The 25,182-nt window shown below is 36.6% G+C and overlaps 1 protein-coding gene across 5 annotated transcripts in view; it reads left to right on the top strand.

The window, feature by feature from the left end:
* Window positions 1–24,734, top strand: part of LOC131427687 (uncharacterized) — a 133,095-nt gene extending 108,361 nt beyond the window's left edge. For 4 of the 5 annotated variants that reach the window (XM_058591096.1, XM_058591099.1, XM_058591100.1 and 1 more), the window contains exons 9-13: window positions 10,023–10,193; window positions 23,533–23,622; window positions 23,729–23,902; window positions 24,060–24,173; window positions 24,288–24,734. In XM_058591096.1, the coding sequence (XP_058447079.1) occupies window positions 10,023–10,193; window positions 23,533–23,622; window positions 23,729–23,902; window positions 24,060–24,173; window positions 24,288–24,560 (822 nt within the window). In that variant the 3' untranslated portion in view covers window positions 24,561–24,734. The remainder of the gene's footprint in view (window positions 1–10,022; window positions 10,194–23,532; window positions 23,623–23,728; window positions 23,903–24,059; window positions 24,174–24,287) is intronic. The other variant, XM_058591101.1, reaches the window with a different exon arrangement.
* Window positions 24,735–25,182: the final 448 nt, after the last annotated feature.

Genomic DNA, 25,182 nt, shown 5'->3' with positions numbered 1-25,182 from the left:
TAGTCACTTGCTCAGTAATGGTGTCTAGGATAAAGCTGTAGGAAATCAATAAACAAATCATACAATAAAAACCTGTTTTAATCCACCTAATGTAATGATGCCTTTCTCATGTATAATATTGTGGTATACTATTCAAAAAAATTTTCTACGATTTTTGAAAGAAACCAAGAGATTGCTTGTGCATTAACTAGTATAACATACAGAATAAAACAGTGCTTTGATTGCGTAGGCCATCCTTAAGAAAACGAAGTGGGTTCACTATTATATGCACTTTCGGAACCGGAAGCCGAGAACCGGTATAATCAAAGCCGGTTCGTACGGCCACCAACTAACATGACATACAAACTCTACTAGTACGCACTCTAAATTACGATTTAAATGTTTTTCGCATCCGAAAATATGCAGTAATATTTGGTAGAACCGTAAGACCTTTCAATTGACCCTAAGATTGGGAATAACGGTTTAGAGTCCAGTTTATAACATTTTTTACGGTTTTTGTTCCGCCAGTTTAAGTGACGGTGTACAATATTGAACACACTTTACCCTATAACTCCGGAACCGGAAGTCGGATCCGGATGATATTTAGGAATTCCGTATGGGACCATGAGACCTTTCATCTGAATCTAAGTTTGTCAAAATCTGTTCAGCCATCTCCGAGAAAACCTAGTGAGATTATTTGACACATACACACACATACACACATACATACATACATACACATACACACACACACACACACACACACACACACACACACACACACACACACACACACACACACACACACACACACACACACACACACACACATTGCTCAGCTCGATGAACTGAGTCGAATGGTATGTGACACTTGGCCCTCCGGACCAATTTCCACTAGTCGGTTTTTCAAGTGATTGCAGAACCTTTCTATATGAGAAAGGCAAAAAAATAGAATAATTTTTAAAGAATTAGAAAATTAATCACGAACATTAAAAAAACGCCTCAACTTTTTTACTATATTTCTATTTCAACTCCATTGCATAAAAACCATAATATGACGTTCATTTTAAAAGTGCTTTAACTTTTATATGAAAGAGTATCAGATAAAATAATTCACAAATTCGTTTCCGCCGAATGCTAAGAAACAGCAGAATATATAACGACTGTTGCTTTATGGCTTTTCGGGACTGTCATCTTCTATATCGGTTTGTAATTCCAGAATCGGAAGTCAGAATCGGATAAAATTCATTAATTATGTATCGGACCATAAATCCTTTAATTTGAATTTTTATTTTTGAAATTCGATTTGGTCTTCTTTTAAGAAAACGATTGAGCTTTGGGAAACGATTCGATACTGGAACCGGAATTCGAAAGTCGGTTTAACCGAAGTCAGGTGAATTTACCTGAGGAGCTGTATAGTTCACATTCGATTCAAAATGTTTGAAAATCAGTGTAGACATCCTTGAGAAATTGTAGTGCGAGTTAAATTTTTTTGTGCCTTCCTAAGTTTATTTGGTTGTTGACTATTCAGATCAGCAGACCCGATAAACCTGATTAATTTATGTGGAATGAACATTTTTATACTAATTACCATGTATTCCCTAAACCAGAAGTTGGATCTGAATGAAAAGCAAGAAGTTTAATAGGATTTTAAGAGGTTACACCACTATAGAAAAAAAGAAGGTTTTTTTTGGGGTATTATTTTGGGATCCAAAAAAGGGAGTAATCCAAATTTTGTATACAGCACTTTTTAACGTGTATATTTAAGTACAAAAAAAATGATCAGTTTTAAAAATTGAAAAACAAAATAGCGACTTGACGGCAGTTCTGCGAAAGTGCTTCATTTTGACGGCCGGAAATTCAGCTCCCGCAATTTTCAATATAGAATAACAACCAAACATTTTCTAATTTCATATTACAGTGTGCAAAGAGGTACGTAGGGTTTTTTTTAATTAATTGATTTTTTGTAACATGGCAGCCCTTAGAAAATACCTTATGATCAAAAAAGAACCGGAATTTTCATTTTAAAATTTCCGCGCTTGTCCAATCGGTAAACTTTAATTCTCTCAACGTTGGCAACACTTTTATACACATTCTGTCAAATTTTGACGCATATCGTACAATTAGTTTTGGTTTGGAGTCTGTACAAAGAAGTTGAAAAAATTTCGTGTGGCGATTTTTATAATGGATGAAAATTTAGAGCAACGGCTCGCCTTCGAAGCGCCATTCGGTCGATTGTTGTGCGGTTTCGACGTCATATTCATAGATCCACACCTCATCAACAGTTATGATGCATTCGATGAATGTGGGGTCACTATCTGCGTTGGAAATCATCTCTTTGGCCACATCAACACGACGCTGTTTTTGAATGAAATTCAGCTTTTTTGGCACCAGCCGAGAAGCGACGCGTTTCAAACCCAAAACATCAGTTAAAATGTGTTCGGCTGACCCATAAGAGATGCCTAACAACACAGCAATCTCTCTAATCGGTACAGAACGATTTTTCAACACGATTTGCTTCGCCGATTCAATGTTCTCTTCAGAAACAGATGTTGTTGGGCGGCCAGGGATCTCATCATGATCCAAGCTTGTACGACCACCTTTGAAGCGGTTATACCACTCGTATGCCTGTGTTTTTCCTAGACACGATTCACCAAAGGCCTTTTCTAACATTTTCAACGTTTCGGAACACTTAAATCTATTTGCATCACAAAATTTGATGCACGCACGTTGTTCTAAATTTTCATCCATTATAAAAATTGCCACACGAAAATTTTTCAATTTCTTTGTATGGAAGCTAAAAAACAACTAATTGTACGATATGCGTCAAAATTTGACAGAATGTGTATAAAAGTGTTGTCAACGTTGAGAGAATAAAAGTTTACCGATTGGACAAGCGCGGGAATTTTAAAATGAAAATTCCGGTTCTTTTTTGATCATAAGGTAAAACCGCATTTTTTCATCACAATTGTTCATAAAAAAAAATATTCACAATTTTCAAAAACCCCTACGTACCTCTGTGGAGAATGGAGATAACTATCGAGAATAATCGGTAAAATTTTTGAATCGATTGGTCAAGATTTACTTGATTTATGTTTCCGGCAAGCTCAAAAAACGTGGTTCTGAGATAAACGCGTTTAAAGTTTTCGGTGCTGTAAGATCGTATCTAATACTTACATGCCATTAATCGGCAATGCCTGAACGATACAATTCGCCTTCGTTTCATCTTTTGGAATATTATTTTTAAGATCATACATGACCTTGAGAGCGAGTCATATCGCCGAAAGCCATTTCGCCAAAAGTCGAATGCGGCGGCCTCTTGCATACAAACCTGTAACCGCCTCGTTTGCCCGGTATACTCAAAGCAAGGTTTCTTTGTTTTAGTTAGCACATGAACCAAAACGATGGGTCGTAGTCGCATTAAATATTATTTCATTTTCACTTAATACACGGAAAATACATTTGCCTGGTAGATACACCTACGCAATTGCTTTGATGCTTAGTAGCTAATAGTCAACAAGTTTTCTTGGGAACTACTTTCTGAGGTTCATGAATCAATCATTATTCAAGAAGTACAATGGTAGGTCAACAAAACGGGTTTTAACGCTATCATCTTTCGTTCGCAATTTCAATCAATTCTAATTACGATTTCAAGACGATTTCAGGATTCGGCGAAATGGCATTCGGCGAATTGATCCATTCGGCGAAATGTCATTCGGCGAAATAAACTTTTCGGCGAAATGGCTTTCGGCGACAAGGTTATTTCGCTAAATGGCTTCGGCGACAAGGTTATTTTCGACAAACAAGATAGGCTTGGATTTATTGGTCCTTTATTGAAATGGTTGTAATATTATCTATGTGATGATTATTTCATCTTATTAAAGAACAGGAAGATGCCAGATTCTTGCAGAAACAGTTGGATTATTTCTTTAGTTGGTGCAATCTCAATTCAATAAAGATTTCGTACGCATCAAAATGTTCCGTATTTTTTTACTCCTGTTGGATACAGAACTTAATTTAAGGGTCACGTCGAATTCACAATCTCTAAAGCTTCGAAAATGCTAGGATTTGTATTCCGTATCACAAAAACATATATTATATTACTCAATGGTACCATATTGCTCGATTCTCGAAGACGGTACTGTCGTTTGGGCTCCTTATTAAAAACTTGCATTCCAAAATTAATCTCTTTGGTTTGCTCTTCGTGGTCTGTCTTGGAGGCATCCCTATAACCTTTTCAGTTATCAGGAGCATTGTAAATTAATTGATCTCGAACCGCCTCCCCCAACTGATAACCCTGACTTGTTACAGAACCAAAATTTAGATATTCATTCTCGTAATCTTCATTTCTTCCATTTCAATGCTGAGAATTAAATCTGCATATATTTGATCGATTTTCTCACGTATGTGATTTTCACCCGTCTCGCAGTGCTGTAAAAAAATCATTTCCTTTCCTGTTTTAAAGGCTAGGTTCAGTTAGAAAACTATTATTAAGCATTTTATAATATATGCATCTGTTGGATTACTCTAGTCTGCTGATATAAAAGATGAGGAGGTTTTACGCCTGATGGAGAGCAAAACTATGAGATTTCAAGAGCTTTTCCTTGCGCTAAAATAAAATAATTTGAAAGATAGGGAAAATTAGACATTGTTCGTTATTACACCAGATCTTGATGCTTCATAAATTTTTAAGATATTCGGCAAACAAAGATATTCCTTAGATATGCGGTTTATTAGGCAAACTTCCGAATTGTATTTATAAATCTCCTGCATAAAAAGACTGAAGTGTATTTGAAATTTGAATACGTAAAACTTTCCAGCTACGTAGCATTATAGTTAGCTTGATATGATAATAATGTGCTTGTATAAAATGTACAGCCATTATCGATAATGTTACTTTAATGCCGATATAATGCTTACGTTTTTTTCTGGAAAATCTAGATAGTTCAGTTTGTCTGAAGAAAACATTACGATAACATTGGGAATAATTTCCTCGAAGCGCAGCTTTTCATCCATCAAAGAATAGCTCTTATAAGCCAAGCAAAGTCTTGGCATTAGATTCCTTTCGTGGAATTTGGTTTTCGCAGCCGATTCTTAGCGTACAGAATCATTGCATGGCTAGTACTGTGGATCCTACTGATACTAAAATCCTTCCAAATCGAATACACTCAAGTCTCTTTTTATGCGACTTTTCATTCGAATATTTGAAGTTATGTGGCCGTTTTAAAGAAAATTCTCAAAACTGTGCGGATTTTTTATGCGAATTTTCAAAGTTATGCAATTTTCTTGTATCGTCTTAGAAATGCACGGAACGTCAAGATCTAGTGTTATCTAAAAAAAAATATTTTTTCGAGATAACACTACGTCTCGAAGTTTTATGAATTTTGAGAAAATCTTGCAATAATTTTTGCCTATCTCTACAGAAAGGTGTTAGAATTTCTGGAAACCCCGATTTTTGAACGGAGCCTCGGAGATCCATAGTATTTTGAACCATTCGACTCAGCTCGACGAGATGGGAAAATGTCTGTGTGTGCACTTTTCAAAGATATTTTTACCACTTAATTTTCTCTGAGATGATTGAACCTATTACACCATCGATTAAGCTCGAATATCAAATAGCTGACTTTTGTTTCCGGAGGTGTAATGGTATAAATGACGTAACCGACAAAACGCATTATTTTATTTCTCTCGATTTTCTCGGAGATGACTAAACCGATTTTAACAAGCCTAGACTCGCTAAGTCGGTGTTGAACAGTCGTTCGCACCGCACGCGTATGGCTCTTGGCTCCTGGAATTTCATTGATTCAAGGCTTCAGTCTTTTTCAAGACTACCTGAATCACTAACAGTCTTTTTAAAGACTATCAATTAGTCAGCCTTTCTCAAGGCTGATATTCTAATATGCTGATATAATCAGTCTTTCAAGAGTGATATTCTAATATAATCAGTCTTTTTCAAGACTAAGAAATTAATCAGCCTTTCTTAAGGCTAACTATTCAAAGACCTATTCTTCGAACTAATCAGTCTTTATTAAGACTACCACAAAATCAGTCTTTATCAAGATTTTTCCAAACTAGGAGTCTAATCGAGACTAATTTAGCCTAGTTAATATAATTTTAAATTTCATTCGTTTCAAAAATGTCTGGGTCCAACCGGAAAGGCAACAAGCCTAAGGCTAAAAATAATTCAATACGGAATAAATCACAATCCGTTATTCAACATTTTCCTAATAACATTCACGATCTTATAGAATCTGAATGTAAAAATAAAAGACAACGGACGGATTTCCCTTCCATTGATCCTATGCCGTTTAACAATATTTACGAGATTCTTCCTGAATCCGATTGTAGCGACATAGAAGAAAATTCTTCAAAAATTCCCAAAATGGACGCTTGTCGTGCTGGAAAGAAACAACAATCTATGCCACCAGTGACGGTGATGATTTCCAACTTCAAAGTATTCCGTATTGAATGACACCATTGATAAAATTGCGATGGAAATCATAAATCCAATTATTTGGAATGTCCTGTCACGGAAAAACATTTAAACGCTCGTTCGCTTAGACAACAAGTCAAATCAACGACCATAAATTCACAGAACATACCTGAAAATCAAAAAACCGTTACAAATGCCACGCCTAATTCTTCTAAGGCACTTATTTCTTCTAATTTAAAACAAAAAAAACAGGTTCGTCTTCCAATTCGTCTTCTAACGAAAAAAATTAATTGACAGGTAGATCGACCTCGTCATCATCTTCTTCTAATGTCAGTTATGCTAGTATAACAGATAGAAATCTACCACTTAATTCTTCTAATGTAAATAATCAAAACACAGGACCTCCTTGCAGTTTATCTTCTAACGAAAACAATTTATTAATAGGTAGATCGGCCATATCATCTTCTTCTAATGGCTGTTCTAATGGCATTCTACCTACCATTATTCCTTCAATGCCATTCGCTTCTTTAAATGAAGTTGATTTAGGCGATATAACTGAAACTAAAATGATCTACCTACAAGATCAACTTTTTCAAATGATCATCCGAATGAATTAGACTTCATCACTTTTTGAAGCATTTCAAATCGGATGGCAATGTGCAAATAATATTATATTGAATTTAAAATTTAACAGTGATGTTAAATAATTATTTGAATATTGTAAATTGGAATGTTCGATCTTTGAAATCGAGTGAAGATGAATTTTATAATTTTCTCAAAGTTCACAAAATTCACATTGCCATTGTGACAAAAACTTTTCTTTAACCAAATGTCAAATTGAAAAGTAATCCACATTATGTGGTTCATCTATTTGACAGGTTTACTGGAATGGGTGGTGGAGTTGCCATTTTTGTCCAACGGCAAATTTAACATCGAATTTTACCTTATTTCAATAGTTATTGAAAGCTTGGGAATCGAAGTTGAAACCATTCATGGAATTTATTTCATCGCTGGAGAATATTTGTCATTCCAATGCACCGGCGAACAATCAAATTTCTTTAAAGGCGATTTTCAAAAACTCATGTGGATCATGAAACTGTTTTAGAAAATTCTGCGGACATCGACACAGCAATTGATAATTTTAATCATTACATTATCGAAGTATAGCTTTCAGTTCCCAAAGCTCGAACTAAATTAAATTCTTGTTCAGCAGTTCGAGAGTGTCCACAATTTTAATTTGAATGTTGTGAGTCCTGTTGAAAATGAAGTCTCACTGAAATATGATCATATTTCAACTCAAGTGTTATTACAAGATGACATTTTGATGACGAATTTTGATGAAATTTAGTCAATTATTAGGAAACCTAAAAACATGAAGGCTCCTGGTAATGATGGAATCTTTAATATTTTTATTAAAAATCTTCCCGATGTTGCCTTGAGACTCTTGGTTAAAATTTTCAACAAGTATTTTTCATTAGCTTTCTTCCCAAAAAGATGGAAAAACGCTAAAGTAATTCCTATCCTCAAACCTGATAAAAACCTAGCAGAAACATCAAGTTATCGACCTATCCAGCTGTCAGTAAACTTTTTGAAAAAATTATCTTGTCTCATATAAATGGGAATGTTTTTACCAGAGCAGTTTGGATTTCGTCATGAACATTCAACTACTCATCAACGAACATAATAAAAGCAAATAAATCTTCTGGGTTATCCACTGGAGTTGCTCCTCTAGACATAGAAAAAGCACAAAGGTTTAATAGCAAAAATGTCTGATTTTCAGTTTCCTATTAATTTGATCAAAATGATTCAAAATTATTTAACTGATCGCACTCTTCAGGTTAGTTATCAGAATTGTAAATCTGAATTGCTACCCATACGAGCAGGTGTTCCGCAGGGTTCGAGCGGTTCCAATCTTGTATAATATTTTCACTTCTGATCTTCCAAATCTGCCCGTTGGTTGTCAGAAATCGCTATTCTGTGACGACACAAGTCTGTTAGCCACAGGTAGAAATCTAAGAGTCATCTGCAGTCGCCTACAAAGAAGCTTAAATATTTTTAGTGATTATTTGTCAAAATGGAAAATTAAACCAAATGCAGCAAAAACGCAATTAATTTTTCCTCATAAGCCAAGAACTTCTTTTCTTAAACCAAACAATAATCAAATATTCGAATTAAATGGCTTGGAATTGACATGGTCTGATCAAGTAAAATACTTAGGTTTAACGTATGACAAAAAACTCACTTTCAAGGATCACATTGAAGGAATCCAGGCAAAGTGTAATAAATATATTAAATGTTTATATCCTCTTATGAACTGAAATTCTAAGCTCTGTCTAAAGAACAAATTATTAATTTATAAACAAATTTTCAGACCAGTCCTGCTTTATGCAGTACCAATTTGGTCAAGTTTTTGTTCCACCAGGAAGAAAACGCTTCAAAGGATTCAGAATAAAATTCTGAAAATGAAGCGTCCTCCCTGGTTTAGTACAAATGAGTTACACAGACTCACAAATATAGAACCATTAGATGTAATGTCACATAATATTATAAGCAAATTCCGACAAAAATCGGTGCAATCTTCAATTGAATCGATTCGCTCTCTGTATTTGTTAGTATGTTAGTATATAAGTTCCTTTTCCCCATTACACAATACAAGTAGGTTTAGAATTTTCGCTACACAAAAATCACAGACTTGCGGAAGCAAATGATGTCTGCATGGTAATAACCAAATCATATATATAATAGGGCTGAAAAGTCACCACTTGTGGCTGAACACCTAATTTAAATCTTAATAATTTAATGTTACCTCATATTCCAATAAATAGTTATTAAAAAAAAGTCTAGACTCGTTTGAAAGATACTATTGGACCGTTGTTCAAGTTCGAAGATCAAATGGCTGTCATTTTTAGTTCTGGAGATATAATTAAATAAGTGACTTAAGCGACAACACGCATTGTTTTTGTACCGCTCCATTTCTCAGAGATAACCAAGCAGATTTTAACAAGGCTAGGCTCGTTTTCTGTTTCAATTATAGAGGCTTCAACCTTCAGGTCATTCGCTTCTTCGTGTCAGAAAACCCTGTGTGCGCAGGGACTGGGAATCGAACCCAGGTGGGCTGCATGAATTTCTGCATTTCTTCGGTTTTGATGATGCAACTTGTTTAAACAGCGCATTCTTACGTTATTTTAGCACGAACAATATTTTGTTTAACGCGAGATTTTTTTTTTAAATGATCAATTGATTTTCTACAACTTGTGTACAAATAACGGTTTTATGACGTTTTCCTACGAAGGTTCATGCAAAAATGCTTTCGTTTTCAAAGTCAGTGTTGAGTTGAATTGGTGAGTTGGACCATGCAAAATAAATGGTTTGCTTTACTGAAGATATCTATCAAGTTTCATCCAAATCAAAGCATGTGAAGTCTGATTTGTATGCTGTATTTGCTAAGCTATCAATTTCCTCACGTTGTTTTGTTGATATAAATTCTATCATTCATCGAAAATTATTGCTAAAGCCTTATCATAATTGTTATCCAATCAACATACTTCAATTTAACATAACAAAATTCAAATTTAATTACACATATATAACCGTATCATCTCTTCCGCAGGAAATCGAGGAGGATGCGGAAAATGGCGAAACAGATAAGCTGACGGAGAACAAAGATGCCGAAGAACCGAAAACCAAAGATCAGGGCACCTCGATGTCCCAGGAGCGTCTTTCCCTGATGATCAAATACAACCAAATTGGTTCGCTAACGTCACTGCCGAGAGGCTCTCGGGTAAGTTCCCAGCAGTAGCCGGAAAACCTGCCGGTAAATAAAAAAAAGGGGATGAACAAATTTTGGCACAAATGTGAAAAACTTTTCCATTGACGGTTTTTGACACGCTCCTGTTGAGCAAGGAAAGGGAGAATTATGAACTTTTTAAATTCGATTCTAAGACGGCATCGTACATCTTTCGGCGAAAAATTCTCGGTAAATGTGCCGCTTAAAAAGGAAAGGAGAAAAAAGAAAAGCTGTTCAGGCGGCAGAAAACAAGCCAGCCGGCAAAATGGTATCACACGCCGAAATTTATTCTGGAATGCTCAAAGGATTTCGTGCTTCGTTATACAAAAAGTATTGCCAACAAAGATATAACAACCAGCAAGTCAACAAGGCTTTTGTAGGGCTCCGTGGGTAAAATTTGAGACAGCATCATGTAGCATCTGAAGAAGCAAATTTGCTCCGAGAAAATGAAAGAAAACTTTTCCCCTTCACTGACTGGAACTACTAGCCCAACCGGGGAGGTTACTCTGGCTACTGCCATCCACCACAGTTCTGGAATTCGATGGTTGAGTGGAAAGAGAATTGTTTTTCATTAGAAGAATTTCATATTTCGTCCTGCTTTAACTTCCAAATTGGTCTCGAAGTATTTTTTTCAGTTTACTGCAAAATAGCACGATTTGAAAGGAATTAGGATGGTAACCAACTGTATATGGTTGGGACAACCTGAAAAACAGTTTGCGAATGTAGCTCACAGGAAAAGGGAACTTCTTTGGCATACTAACGAACAGGACGAATACGATCTTGTTGATGTGAAATTTCAAGTTTGAATCGGATAAAAACTAGCATTTGCAGACCTGTTTTATACGTGTATTTTTCTCAGTTTTACATTCGATTAATTATTGGAGGTTTTCAGGGGAAAGATTGGTATATGCGCTTTAATTTATCTACAAGAGCTTGCACTATCGTCGCTGGTACATGATTTTAATTTTTATCTTATTCCTGATCATTTCATTTCCATGCTTTACTTTCTCTTTTGTCCTTCTGATATCACGACTCAAAAGTTCGTTGGTTTCATAATCGTGGAAACAAAATGAAACAAATTAGTCTCATACGCTTTTAGAATAGTGGCATCAATCATAATGCTATCAAAAATGTGACTTTTCGTTCGGCTACGTGTTTGGAAGGTATTAAAATGTGAAAATTTCTTCATTCATGAAGCTTGTTGTATCGAAAAGTTCATTTCACTTTCCACAGGTGCAGATAGCCTGCCAAAAGAGGTGTTTGTATTTCTACATTCTCTTTTTTGCCTTTCTCATATAGAAAGGTTATGTAATCACTGTGAAAACCGACTTTTGAACCGAGACCCGAGTATATAAATTCGACTCAGTTCGTCGATATCACAAAATGTCTGTGAGTATGTGACAAACAATGTCACCTAATTTTCTCAGAGAAGGCTTCATCGATTTTCACAAACTCAGATTCAAACGAAAGGTCTTATGGTCCCATAGCCTGTTATTGAGTTTCATCTTTATCCGACTTCTGGTTCCAGAATTACAAGGTAATAGGTGCAAATTTATGAGAAAATGCGCACTCAATTTATTCGGAAATTTACCTATTGATTTTCACAAACTAAGATGTAACTGAAAGGTCTCGACATTTTTAAAAGTCCCCGAAAAGATGATCCAGATCCGAACACTGGTTCCGGTATTACGGCGCGATAAATGAAAAATTTTCATTTTAATGAGCATTTTTTCAAAAGTGATAGCAAAACGTGGTGCAAATTTTCGTTAAACTTACTGGTGAATTCATCTAGTTGGCAGATCTTGTTAGATGGAGGATATAGAAACTTACCTTAGGACTACTGGTCCGCCGTTTCCGGTTTTGAAAGCACCGATAATAGTGAAGCAAAACTCAACAACCGGAACTCACTTCGATTTCTCAGCAACCGATTTTCACAAATCTTGATTCAAATTAAAGCTCTATTTGTTTCAAAAGATAGTGTACAATTTCATTCATATCCGACTTCCGGTTCCGAAATTATAAGACGATGAGTTACAGTTCAAAACATTCAAACCGTCATACAAAATGACGATGCAAAACCGGTACACATCGGCAGGGGAATGTATTGTAAAGTGTCCCTGTGTTTTACATATGTATATTTAAAATATGACTCAGATTTTCACAGATTTCTGTAATCGATCACAGGCTGACGAAGAGCCTCTAACAGTCTTCAAATTGCTAGTAAAAATACAGTGAAAATGTCTTTCCGACTGTGGGTTTTAAAACCTTTTTTTGTTTTTTTCTCTGCTCGCAAAAATTATTCCGATTTGCAATGATGTTATGGGAAATGTGCACAGATTTTGTTTTTGGTTCCATCGCAGATTTTTGAAAAAAATAACGATTTACAATAAGATATCATGAAATAGAGAAATGGGGTAAAATAGTCACCAGATCGTTTCGTGCGGCCAGTGTAGGTTCTTTCATTCGATTCGCCAGACTTTTTTCATAATATAAGATAGTTTTCGTATGCTTTCAACGTGGTTCGCTTAAGACTTAAGGGTGATTTAGATGAAAATTTTACTTATCGGAGGAATTGGGGTGAAATAGCCACCAAAACGTTTCGTGCGGCCAGTATAAGTTCTGGCATTCGATTCTACAGACTTTTTTACACAGGATAAGCTAGATTTAGTAAACTGCCAATAAGTTTTACCGAGATTTAAGGACGATTTACAATAAGATATTATGAAATGGAGGAAATGGGGTAAAATAGCCTCCGAAACGTTTCGTGCGACCATTCGATTCTCTAGACATTTTCACATAAAATCAAGCTATTTTAGCAGACCGCACTTTTCAAGTTACAGAACAAATACTACAGGAAACCCCAAAAACTGCTGGCCATATGGGGTAAAACGAGCAGGATGGCGATTGGTGCGGCCATTGAAAACCATTCCATTGCATTTCTTGGATTGTTTTATATAAGAAACACTCTTGTTTGTTGCCTTTTTCCATGGTTCCCGATTTCTTTGCGGGTTTCCTGTTTTTTTTTCACACTGTGCATTGATTAGCTATCAGACATATACGGATGCTAAAGCATTATGTCTAAAGTAAACGGAAAAACTGAGAGTGAAGTAATTTTGAAAAATGAATTTATATCAATCAATTTTCATCACTTCTACAAAATCATTATAAATTATGATTATCAGTCGTATTGCACTCTCATCGTCGAAGAAAACATATAAATTTGCTAAGAAATTTCTGAATATATTTTTAAAAGGGTCATATTATAACACTATACCCTACGTGCTGGAACGGAAACAGAAAACACCATCGCCTTTGCGAACGAAGCACACCGCGGGCTTTGTTCTGTGTCGTATAGCGTGTACGGGAGAACGAAAACTTACAACGTCTTCAAAACACAACCGAATTCATCGGCGGTGATTACAAACGGTTATATTGACAATAATTACAACAATAACAATCCAATCACAAAGCATGTTTCATTATGCTGCTTGAAAGGTATTACTACTCATTTCTTTTGAATTTCTTATATAACAGCATCTTTCTCTCACTATAATCAACATTTCAATAGAAAAGTTTTTTTTTTCGCTGAACTTATTATATGTTGGTAAAAATATTGAATCATCATAAAATTTATAACACAGATAAGTACGACATTTTCAAAGCAGACCTCGTAACTATTTAAGCTTGTAGGCCAGGCCACAAAAACATTGTCAAAAACTCCATTGGAACGTGCTTCGATTTGTAATGAAATGTTAATGAGAAATGTGGATTAAAACAGGTTTTTTTTCAAAGATCTCGAACTTTCTAATTGTTTTCTTTTCGGTGAAAAATACCTTTTCCGCCTTTTGTTGGAGGTCTAATTTTAAGGTATTTTTCACATTTCATCGCAAAACAATTGCTTCTAGTCAACATCAAGGTGTTTAAGGGATGATCAAATTTCAGAATAGAATGAATCGTATGAAGCGATTTTTCTCTTCATATCAGTCAGCCTTTCGAGTTATATTGGTTTGGTGAATATTCTTTGAGAGTACAACTTTGCTGGAATGGACCCAAAAATAGAACATTAATCTTGGAACGAAGCCAGCAGCCTTTTGTTCATAGTGAATGGACTACAGAATTGACGATGACAACTTCGTGCCGTTAGCCTTTAAGAAAAATATAGATGAACCAGGAATTTATCAAAGTAAAACGTCAAGCATTAAGGGGGTTCTTTTATGAAACAGTAGAAAAACATAAATTTTCTTTATTTTATTGGATAGAAACAAAAAATGGCAAAGGCGAACATCTTTTTTTACGTTACCTCTTTTTACGTAACTCTTTTTACGAACCAAGTTCCAAATAGCGTAATCTTTTCTTACGAACCTACTTCGTACAAAGAGGTTTTGGCATACAATGAGAACGATTTCCAGCTGATTTATATTCCATGGAAACTTCTACAATATGGGTATTTTTGTAACGGGTTCAAAGAGTAGGTTCCAGAAAATTGTGTTTGAGATATTTTGGAAATCCAAGTTGGCGACTTCCGATTGATTGATATTCTTTGAAATCCCTTACAGTATGGGTATTTTCGGAAAGGATTTGATGTGTAGGTGCCATAAAAACGATGTTTGAGGTCGTTTTGGAATCCAATATGGCGACTTCCGGCTTACTGATATTCTTTGAGAACTCTTTTAGATGAGATACGGATTTATTATTATTATTATTATTATTATTATTATTATTATTATTATTATTATTATTATTATTATTATTATTATTATTATTATTATTATTATTATTATTATTATTATTATTATTATTATTATTATTATTATTATTATTATTATTATTATTATTATTATTATTATTATTATTATTATTATTATTATTATTATTACTTCCAGTTTATCGATATTTCTGGAAAACCCTTAGAATATGGGTATATTTGGAAAGAATTTATTGAACCACCTCAAACATCGTTTTTCGAAATCTACTCATCAATCTCGTTCCAAAAATACTCACATTGTAAGGCTTTTAAAGGAATATCAAGAAACGGGAATTCGCCATCTTGAATTTCAGAACCACCTCAAACATCGTTTTTCGACATCTACTCATCAATTACGTTCCGAAAATACCCATATTGTTAGTTTGAGTTTTAAGCAATATCAATAAACCGGAAGCCGCCATCTAGGATTTGGAAACGAACGCAAACTTCATTTTCTTGCACTTACTCTTCACATCCGTTTCGAAAATAACCACACGATGGGCGGTTTCCACATTCATTACACAAAACTTTTCTTACGAAGTAAATTCGTAAACATAAACTATTTTTACTAACGACCTCTTTTTACAAACCCCCGTTTAGTTCGTAAATGGACGTTTCGGTGTACCGGAAAACTATGTATGGTGTCGTAACGAATTTCAAGATAACAGCGTTCGGTTTATTGATATGATTTGAAAACCCTTAAAATAAAGGGATTTTCGGAACAGATTGGATACCAATAAAAGATGTTTGAGCTCGTTTCAAAATTCAATGTGGTGACTTCCGGTCTAGTGTTTTTAAAAAATACCAAGTTCAAGGAATACGGCAATAACTTTCAAGGAGTACCGGAAATCGTCATCTTGGAACGCAGAACCACCTCCTTTTCCGTTATCTACTCATCAATCCTGGTTTTTAAGCAATATCAATAAACCGGAAGCCGCAATCTTGGATTTTGAAACGACCCCAAACATCATTTTTTTACTAGTTTTTTGTGGTTGGAGCAGTAAGTAGAATATTGTCACTAATAGTACTGTTGTTGTACCGCTCAATTATAATATGTCACGTCATTACACTCTCACAAGGTCACTATTTTCACAGTCACTATTTCACAAAAGTGTATCAAACGTTATAATACAGTTACGCGACTTTTTTTCGCGTTTTATTTGAAAAAATGTGAGTTTTAATTTAATTTACGTGATGATCGCGTAAAAAAGGTTATGCATAATGAAGGAAATCTCAATTGATATACACATTACAAAACAATCTAACATGCTCCAGAGAATTGAATATTGTGAAATGTATATTAATGAATTGTTTAGTTTCAAAGAATCTAAATAAGATCGTGAATATCCAAGAATTATCTGGACAGCAAATATTGTATACAATCACTTTTATAAGACTATTGAGTGCGGTATGTACTCGTAGTACTATTTACAGAAAATTGACATACTGTGATAAGATCTGTAGAAGAACTTGTCCATCCAAAAGCTCCTCGGAAAAGGCCTTAGGGTCTACCAACGTAACCTATGATCCATTTAAAAACTACCTGTAGTTCAGGCCTTGAGATCTACCAGTGTAACAAAGTGCATTAACGAACTTATCGTTCTCGGGTAATATTCGTGATACCACATGCAATCAGTAGGACAATTGTTATTGCTCTAGGATATCCAAAAACTACCTGGAGTTGTAGCTCCACGACTATGAGTAGCATCGAAAAACTATACATGAACTGCTGAATGTTCGTGTAGATCTTAAGACCTGTTTTCACAGAAGTTCTTGGACGACTGGGAATGAAGGAAAGAATAGTAGATTGTTGAAAAAAATGTTTGGCGCGCAACGAGTTGTTTTGTGTGAAGATTTCACATGCATACTTGATTCATGTGATTCTTGGGTATCAAAATTATTGCATCACACTAAAAAAAATCCGTGTGATTTTACATCTAATAATGGAGCATCGCTGTTCACGCAAATTCACGTGGAAGAACATTTAATATTGTGTCTAAGACTCCATGAGATGAAATTCGTTGAAATAAAAAAAAGAATACTGATAGCAACCGCCGCGACTTGAACCGAGAATCATTGGATCGCAAGTACGTCTGTTAATCGACTGAGCCACAGAAGCATACATCTGCTTGGTTGGTAAAAGGTGCATTTAAATTCATACAGTCGCACCTGCTAGCAGAATGCAAGTTACAGTCGAAACCAGTAAAATTCAAGCTATTCCAACATTAAGTCATTACAAATGAAATTTTCCGTCATTTGACAAATTAGGTCTTTATGAATTACATAGTATGAGAAATTAAGTCACCTGAAATATTCAATTTTGTCGTGAATACGACTTACTTTACTATGGGGTGCCTTTTCAAAATTAGCCATATGGAAGAATGGGCAGAACTTAATCGTGAATATCTCGACTTGTATTAATGGCAGAAACATAATTCTTTCACTATTTCATCAAAAATATGATCAGAAATTTAGGATAAAATTTTGAACAGTGTGAGATAACCATAAACAACTCAAAAATTAGGTTTTCTCAAAATTTGAAAACAACGCGGAAAACTCTTTACTTCGCTTGGGTTTTTCGGCCATCCATGGAAGTTGACCATCAATGTCAACTTCCCTCTCTGAGCAGCCTAAATAGCCGTGTAGTGTCGGTAGCGGTTTCCCAACTGGCTAAGAATAACGCTACGGTCCACCTGTACCGATGGTATAAGTCCACCAAACAGGTAAGCCGTGTGGCATCCGGCGGAATTATTTTTTACCAAGAATTGATCCACTGGTTTCCTGTTCCATGTCGTAAAAGGCCACAAAAATAGGAACTCCTAAGTCAAGGTGTATTTCCGTACCGATGGCTGAATGGCTGCAGGAGGTTAAACATTGCAGTCGTGAACGGAATATCTTGGGTTTTTCCCTTACTGGATACACGCAATGCTTAGCAATCGACTTCTTTGTTCATCGCTTCGGCAAGCAGAGATTAGAAAGCTGAGTGTCTGTGGGTGTCCTCAAGGTGGTGTACTATCCCCACTTTTATGGAACCTAGTCGCTGATGGTTTGTTAAGGAAACCTAATAACCTTGGATTTCCGACTTATGGTTTTGCCGACGATTATCATATATTGATGACCGGTATAAGCATTAACACTCTCTTTGATTTAATGCAGCAAGCCCTGCGATCTGTTGAACAATGGTGTTGTCAGGTTGGATTATCTGTGAATCCGGGCACAACATCAATGGTGCTTTTCACTCATCGTAGGATAATTACAGGAGCTCGTCCGTTGCAGTTCTTTGGTTCAGAGGTCACTGTGGTCGATCAAGTTAAATACGTCGGGGTTATTCTTGACTCAAAACTGAATTGGTCTGCTCACATTGACTTCAGGATTGAAAGAGCTTGCATGGCTTTCGGCCAATGCAGACGAGCTTTTAGAAAATCATGGGGACTCAAACCCAGATATATTCATTGGATCTACACAACTATCGTTAGACCAATTTTAGCATATGGTTGTCTTGTATGGTGGCAGAAAGGAGAAGTCGCGACAGTTCAGTCGAAGCTAAATCATCTCCAAAGGATGGTCCTAATGGCGATGACAGGAGCATTCACGACAACTCCTAATGCTGCTCTAAAGGCGCTACTGTGTATTAAACCACTACATGTGTTCCTAAAACAAGAAGCATTATCTTGTGCATACCGTCTTACTGGCGCAGCTTGCAAACTTGCGCTCAGACAAAAGCATTTCTACCAGATTTAAATCTGAAAATGTTAAAGTGTCTACTGCATTTCTCCAAGTATCATTGCAGTATTCTGGTCAGAGCTCTGACTGGACATTGCAAACTCAATTATCACATGGCTACTATTCAACGTGCTGAGTATTATTCGTGTGATTTGTGTGAATGCGATTATGGTATTTCATATCATCTGATATGTAACTGTCCCGCATTGACGCAGCTACGTATCCGGGTTTTTGGTTCTCCATACATGGTTGAGTCTGTGTATGCGGAGCTAAAATTGAAGGATATTCTCTCGTTTCTCACCCAATGTGGTAAGGAGCTATAGTCAGAAGGGTTCATCGTTCTTCCTGGAGTGAATGAATCCCTTCTGTATTCACCTTAAATAGGGTTTAGCAGATTGTTTGGCATCCTTTGGGGGTACCGAATTTACTTCTGCTCGTACATACTGCGAGTCGTTCTGCATTCTTCCGAGAATGGTGTCGCTTTTGTAAGATCTCTAAATCCTCTCGGGGGTTGGAGGTTTTATTAACAGCAGACTGTTCGGGACCTCGTAGAGGTTCAGAATTTCCTTCTGCTTCCACTAAATGTGATCCTCAGCAGATTGTTCAGCATCCCTTAGGGGTGCAGAATTTACTTCTGCTTTTATGTGTTTTTGTGTCGTCAATTTTTCCCATCCTCCTAGTCCAACCCTTACCATTTCATTTCAATCCTTCCCTCTTATATATCGGGAAAATGATGCTAAAAACAAATTGATGGCAAGGCACAAATCTCCAAATATCAAGGGGAACGTGCCATTTGAGCCAATTTGTTCTGATTCCTGATTCACTATTTCATCAAAAATATAATCAGAAATTTAGGATAGAATTTTGAACAGTGTGAGATAACCATAAACAACTCAAAAATTAGGTTTTCTCAAAATTTGAAAACAACGCGGAAAACTCTTTACTTTCGCTTGGGTTTTTCGCGCAAGGACAACGATTTTAAGGTAGTCAGGCACATATCTTCAACCAACTGCGTATAAAAGGGGAACCGTGGTCGAAAATCGATCATTTCTTCTTGTGCGTTGAATGGAAGCGGACGTCGTGGGAATGATTTAATCTACCAGCAGCTTCGGAGAGTGCACCTTCTGCATGGTTAAAAACCTCAAACGCTTAGGTCGTGCTTTCATTTGAACTTCAATCGTCAGGTGGAGCAGTCGTCAATAATAAGAGCAGACCTTTTGCGTGGTATCAAACCTCAAACGCACGAGTCATGCTCTCATTTAAACTTCAGTCGTCAGGTGGAGCAGTTGGCAATGAAAGCAGACCTTTTGCGTGGTATAAAGTCTCAAACGCTTAGGTCGTGCTTGCATTTGGACTTCGATCGTCAGGTGGACCAGTCGTCAATAATAAGAGCAGACCTTTAGCGTTGTACAAAACCTCAAATGCTCAGGTAGCAGAGCCAGTTTCCCTTCGAAGAAGATCGATTACATCATCCTGTTGGTGGTCGTTTGCATTGGAGAAAAAAACAACGGAAAATGGACAACAATGTGGAACATTATGCCAAATAAGCCTTTCTAAAGGCTCTAAATGTTACCTAACGAACTATAAAGATTGCTTCTTTGTAAATCGAAAATTAAAATTATCAGTGTAGTGCAAATCTAAGATAATTTGATCAGTTTCAATTGCAATTTCCAAAATTCTAAATTCGCAACATTGTTTAAAATCGTTTATATCCAATCAGTGTTTAATATCTTAAAAAAATTATACAATTTGGCTCTTCTGGGATTCCAGAAATTAATCCCGTGCCGTTTTTTTACTAAAATATTGAAATCCGAAATGAAATAATCGACATCAAAATTCTCTAAGGTGCTATTTAAAACAATAATTTTATACCCAAAAAATTATGCGAAATTTTACTTCACTATACTGTATACGGCTCATTTTTCAACCAGTTGTAGTTTGTAGTAAACTTTCTACAGATTTGCTATATAAAATGCATAGCACCGGCTCAGAAGCCATTCATTTTGAATTTGGCTGTCGTTGTCATCGTGTTCATTATCGAGGAATCTCAGAGCGAAATACAAAGCTTGTTACCACAAGCGGAAGAAGCAGGAGACTCCAACAGAACACATACCAGTTTCGCATTCACGTACAACAGGTCATCCTGGAAATAGAAGACGGAAGTCAGCGGTATCCATCGGAAGTCAATGGTATCCATCGGAATTTGAACTCAACTCGTCACTCTCCATCACGAACGCCTTCATAAAAGGTTCTTTTCAGAACCACCATTATTTTATCATAAGGAACTATACTGGTTATTTCATAATATTTGTGTGGCAGAATGTTTAATGTAACTAATCTGTACTGTAGTTTAGGTGTATCGTTTTGAGTGTAAGGTTCAACGTTGTTGAACTGAAGATCGAGTCAGTCTCGAACCTGGTTTTTATATCAGATTTGCTCGAAACCTCGTTGCTAAGAGCGAAATCAGCACAGTTTCATGAAAAGTGTTTGTTTGATGGCGGAATGCATTTGACTGTTCTAGAAAAACTGCTGTAGGCAGGAGGAAAAGTTCTGATATCGTTCACCAGTTGATGGATTGTGTGTAATGGAGTCTGATGAATAATATCGGTCATTGCTAATCAATAAAAAGATTGTGCTGTAGGAGCGCTAAAGTCAAACTAAAAGATTATCCTTGTATTTTGCTTTCCAATAATTTAGATTATACGAAGCGCACACTATAAGTGGCAATTAGATATTAATATTCAAGATGGATGGACACTATTTCATATTCTGAAAAGAATGTTCCAATTGGTAAGATCAATATCTACTTAAAATGTGTGCATCGTCTCTTCAAGCCACTAAAAGTTGCTTAGCACCTAAAAATATCCACTTTACTAGAGCTCTAAAGTACGCGTGGCACTTTTTGGCAACTTAAACGTACAGAACAAGTTTTGCGAAAACTTTCTCGATGTTTAAAAGCTGTACAAGGAATTGTTTCAAAAATTGTTCTGTTGCGTCGGGTGAACGTTCAGGTATGGGTAATTCCTTAAAAACGGACTGTTCAGAATGCTATGTATGCAAAGCAAAGCAATGTCTTGGCATTACATTCCTTTTGTGGAATTTGGCCTTTCTGTTTCAACAGACTTCGCAGCCGATTTTTAGTGTACAGAATCATTGCATGGCTAGTACTATGGATTCTACTGACACCAAGAATCCTTCCAGGTCGGGGCTCGAACATACGACAACTGGCTTGTAAGACCAGCGTCCTATGCATTGAACCGCCAACCTGCAGCTTAAGCCAAATCTTTTTTTACAAACTTTTGGTTACTTGGGCTAAATACAAATTGTAAATATATTCTACATTACCGAATGAAAAACTCTAGAGGAGAAACACTTCAACATTGTATAAAATTTATATAAGTATAAGAATCACATCTGGAAGATAAAACGACTATTTTGTCGAAGCCATTAGAGAGGGATCTCTGTTCAGTGCATTGACTTAAAGGATGAGATGGCAATCTGTGCATTTGCTCAATTTTTGTTCAACAAAAGTATTTCACATTTTCACATTAATTTTTGAGCTAAAGCGAATGTATGTCGAATTCTGTTGATTGTAGGTTAAGGAATCTGAGAAATATTGGAGAGAAACATTAACCACAATTCTGCTGTCCGACGACTCGAACAAATACTCGAACATAAACTCGAACAAATGATTTTTGGGCGAGACGAAGTTCGACGGGTCGGCTAGTATAGTATAAGTATTGACGGCTTTCTCAGCCCCAAATCACTAGACAAACGATTTAATTCTTAAATTGCTCGACGTTTCGGCCGTTTTTGATGGCCTTTTTCAAGGGAAATTTATTAAATTCGATTTTGCCGAGTAAGAGATTGCCAACGGTGAGAAGTTCAACTATTTTAAACGGCTTCAATTGCTTCGCGGATATTTGCATTTGGTAGTCGTCAACAGTCACAGACTCTACTTGCTTACGTTACAGCCATCATACATAACTTATATAACTCATATATAATTTCAATGCTCCTTTTACCAGCTAAGCAGATAAGTGCTTCTGTAGCTCAATCGATTAACGGGCGTATTTTGTGATCCAATGATTCTCCGTTCAAGTCACGGCGGTCCCTATCATTATTTTTAATTTTAAGGTGAAAAATCACTGGGTTTTTTCTAGGTGTGTTTCATAGAAAACACACAATACCAATGATGTTCTACAAACCTGATATTCATAAGTGTCAGGTTAGAATTAAATGCATTTCTAAACATCTGCTTCGGTGTGATAATAAACACACTAATAAAGTGCAGTTCTGCTACCCGGAACCGAGCACTTCTGCGATGGCTTCGAGTGTAGCGAGAGTAGAGAGATAATTGATCATGTTACTGAAAGATGTTCGCGGTTCCCTAAATCATTTGTAGCATGTGTTTACGACATATTAAATTCGCACTTCAACGAACGGCGAGCCAGCCATTGTACCTAGGGCGACTGCGAATGTTTGAGATGCAGCAGTGGTTAATTTGCTTCATATGGTGGGAGTCATAAATAACAAAGAGCGGCGGAGTTCATGAATCACCACAATCACGGGTAACCCGATGAAAATGATGTTAGTAGCATTAGCATATCTTGGAAATAGTTTGGTGTCTATATATTAAGCATTGTTAGGAGTAATTAAATTAACATTTCTCAGATCATTCAAATCAACGAATTAATTGGTTTGAAAATCAGCATTTCGATTGTCATGAGTACCGTGGCAACACTTTGCTCCCTCCATGGCACAAATATCGAGCTGAGGAATGAAAAGAGCCTTCTGCGAATCGTTAAAATTTCATGCGAGCGATAATTCCTAATGTTCGATTACTCAATCTGCCTAATTTTCCAGGGCGACGTCAACGATTCCCTTTCCAGAAGACGCAGCAGTTATAACATCGAGTTCGTTCGTGTGCCCAAAGGCGGTGGCAGCGCTTCGAAGGTAACCTTCCGAGAAAATCACAAATTTAAATTCGACAATAGGCCAATACTAAATCGAAATAATGCATTGAAACATTTTGCTTTTCTCACTCCTGCTGATCCTGAAGGTGGATTTGTTGAAGTCGGCACTGGAAATCAATCACAAGGTATCGCATACATATCTTCGGAAGGACGGCAAAGAATCCGACCAATCGCTCAACTCAAAACGGGCTGACAGCGCTCCGAAGCTGAATCCTTCCAAGAACATTTCCCAACCGACCCTCAGCGTTGTGACCGACGAGGTGAGTTGGATAGATGCTGAGTGGCACATGTCCATTTGATGAACTCAAAATAACTGTAAAATGCTTTCATGTGCTTGCTTGTTTGTGCTATGTGTGTTGCATTTTGTGAGTGTTAAAATATATAAAAAATGCTTTTGGTTTATTACGGCTGTCATAGATTGGAGCCCCGTCAATTTTAAGCCGGCATCGAAAGAAGCATCATCAGAGTGGTATTCTGGTTATAAAGGTCACCAACCAGGACGGTGAGGTTGACTTAAGGAACTTCCTACGGGTAATTTTTGGCTTTGTTTTGTGTCCTGTAAACTGCATGCTTGCTTTTGTAACGATTCTTCTGAAATCCTAACAAGATGAAACTAACAGCACATGTTTGTTCCATCCCGCACAGGAAACAGACCGCCGTGACTCAATGACGGAAGCAGATCTGGATCACTACAAAGCGGAACTGGCCGTGCAGGCGAGGACCCATGTGCTGAACGACATTCCGGAACGTCCGGTGGATCCAAGTGACATGGTGGGATTCGGTTCTGCTGTTTCCCCAGCGGCCCCGATCAGTGTAGCTCGACCGGAGACCAGTACCGTTCCGAGGGACGAAACCAACGCAGAAGCCAACCCAGAAACCAGTATAGGCAATAATCAGATCAGTAAAAACGAAACATGATAACTTGGCTGCAGTTGCAGTTGTGGTAGTGTTTGGTATTGACTCAAAGTCAATGCTGTGTGTATCCATTTAGATCAAAGCTGATTGTGAATTATTTCTGTTTTGCATTTTGTTGTTGCAAGGATGTTTATTAAACTCGTTACAAAGGCTACAAGTTTTACGTTAGCAAATAAAGCTCACTATTGAGATTCGCAATGTAGGAATTTAGAGAAACTCATTACGTTTTCATTTACTGTTGAAAATTGCATGATAAACACTTCTACGGTCGTCTTTTTGAAAAATAACGTTCACAGAAAGAAATGCAGAGTAAGTATTCAACAAATAAGAATGATAGAAGCGTCTTTTTGTTAGAACTGTGACTGCATTAAGTAAGGATCTCTCAAAACCCCAACACTTAATTAACTACATTTGAGATTCATGAAAACCAACCCATTTTTGAAAAACACATACATGTAAACATACACTAATGTTATGTTTCAGACGAATTTGTTTCTCTACGCAGATGGCAACAAGAGTGGGACAGCTCAACCAAGGGCAGGTGGACACATCGGCTCATACCTAGGGTCTCGAGTTGGTTAGATAGACCTCACGGAGAAGTGAACTTCGGCCTGACGCAATTCCT

This window comes from Malaya genurostris, chromosome 2 (assembly GCF_030247185.1).
Source record: "Malaya genurostris strain Urasoe2022 chromosome 2, Malgen_1.1, whole genome shotgun sequence".
Lineage (NCBI taxonomy): Eukaryota > Metazoa > Arthropoda > Insecta > Diptera > Culicidae > Malaya > Malaya genurostris.
This window is presented reverse-complemented; position numbering and strand designations above follow the sequence as displayed.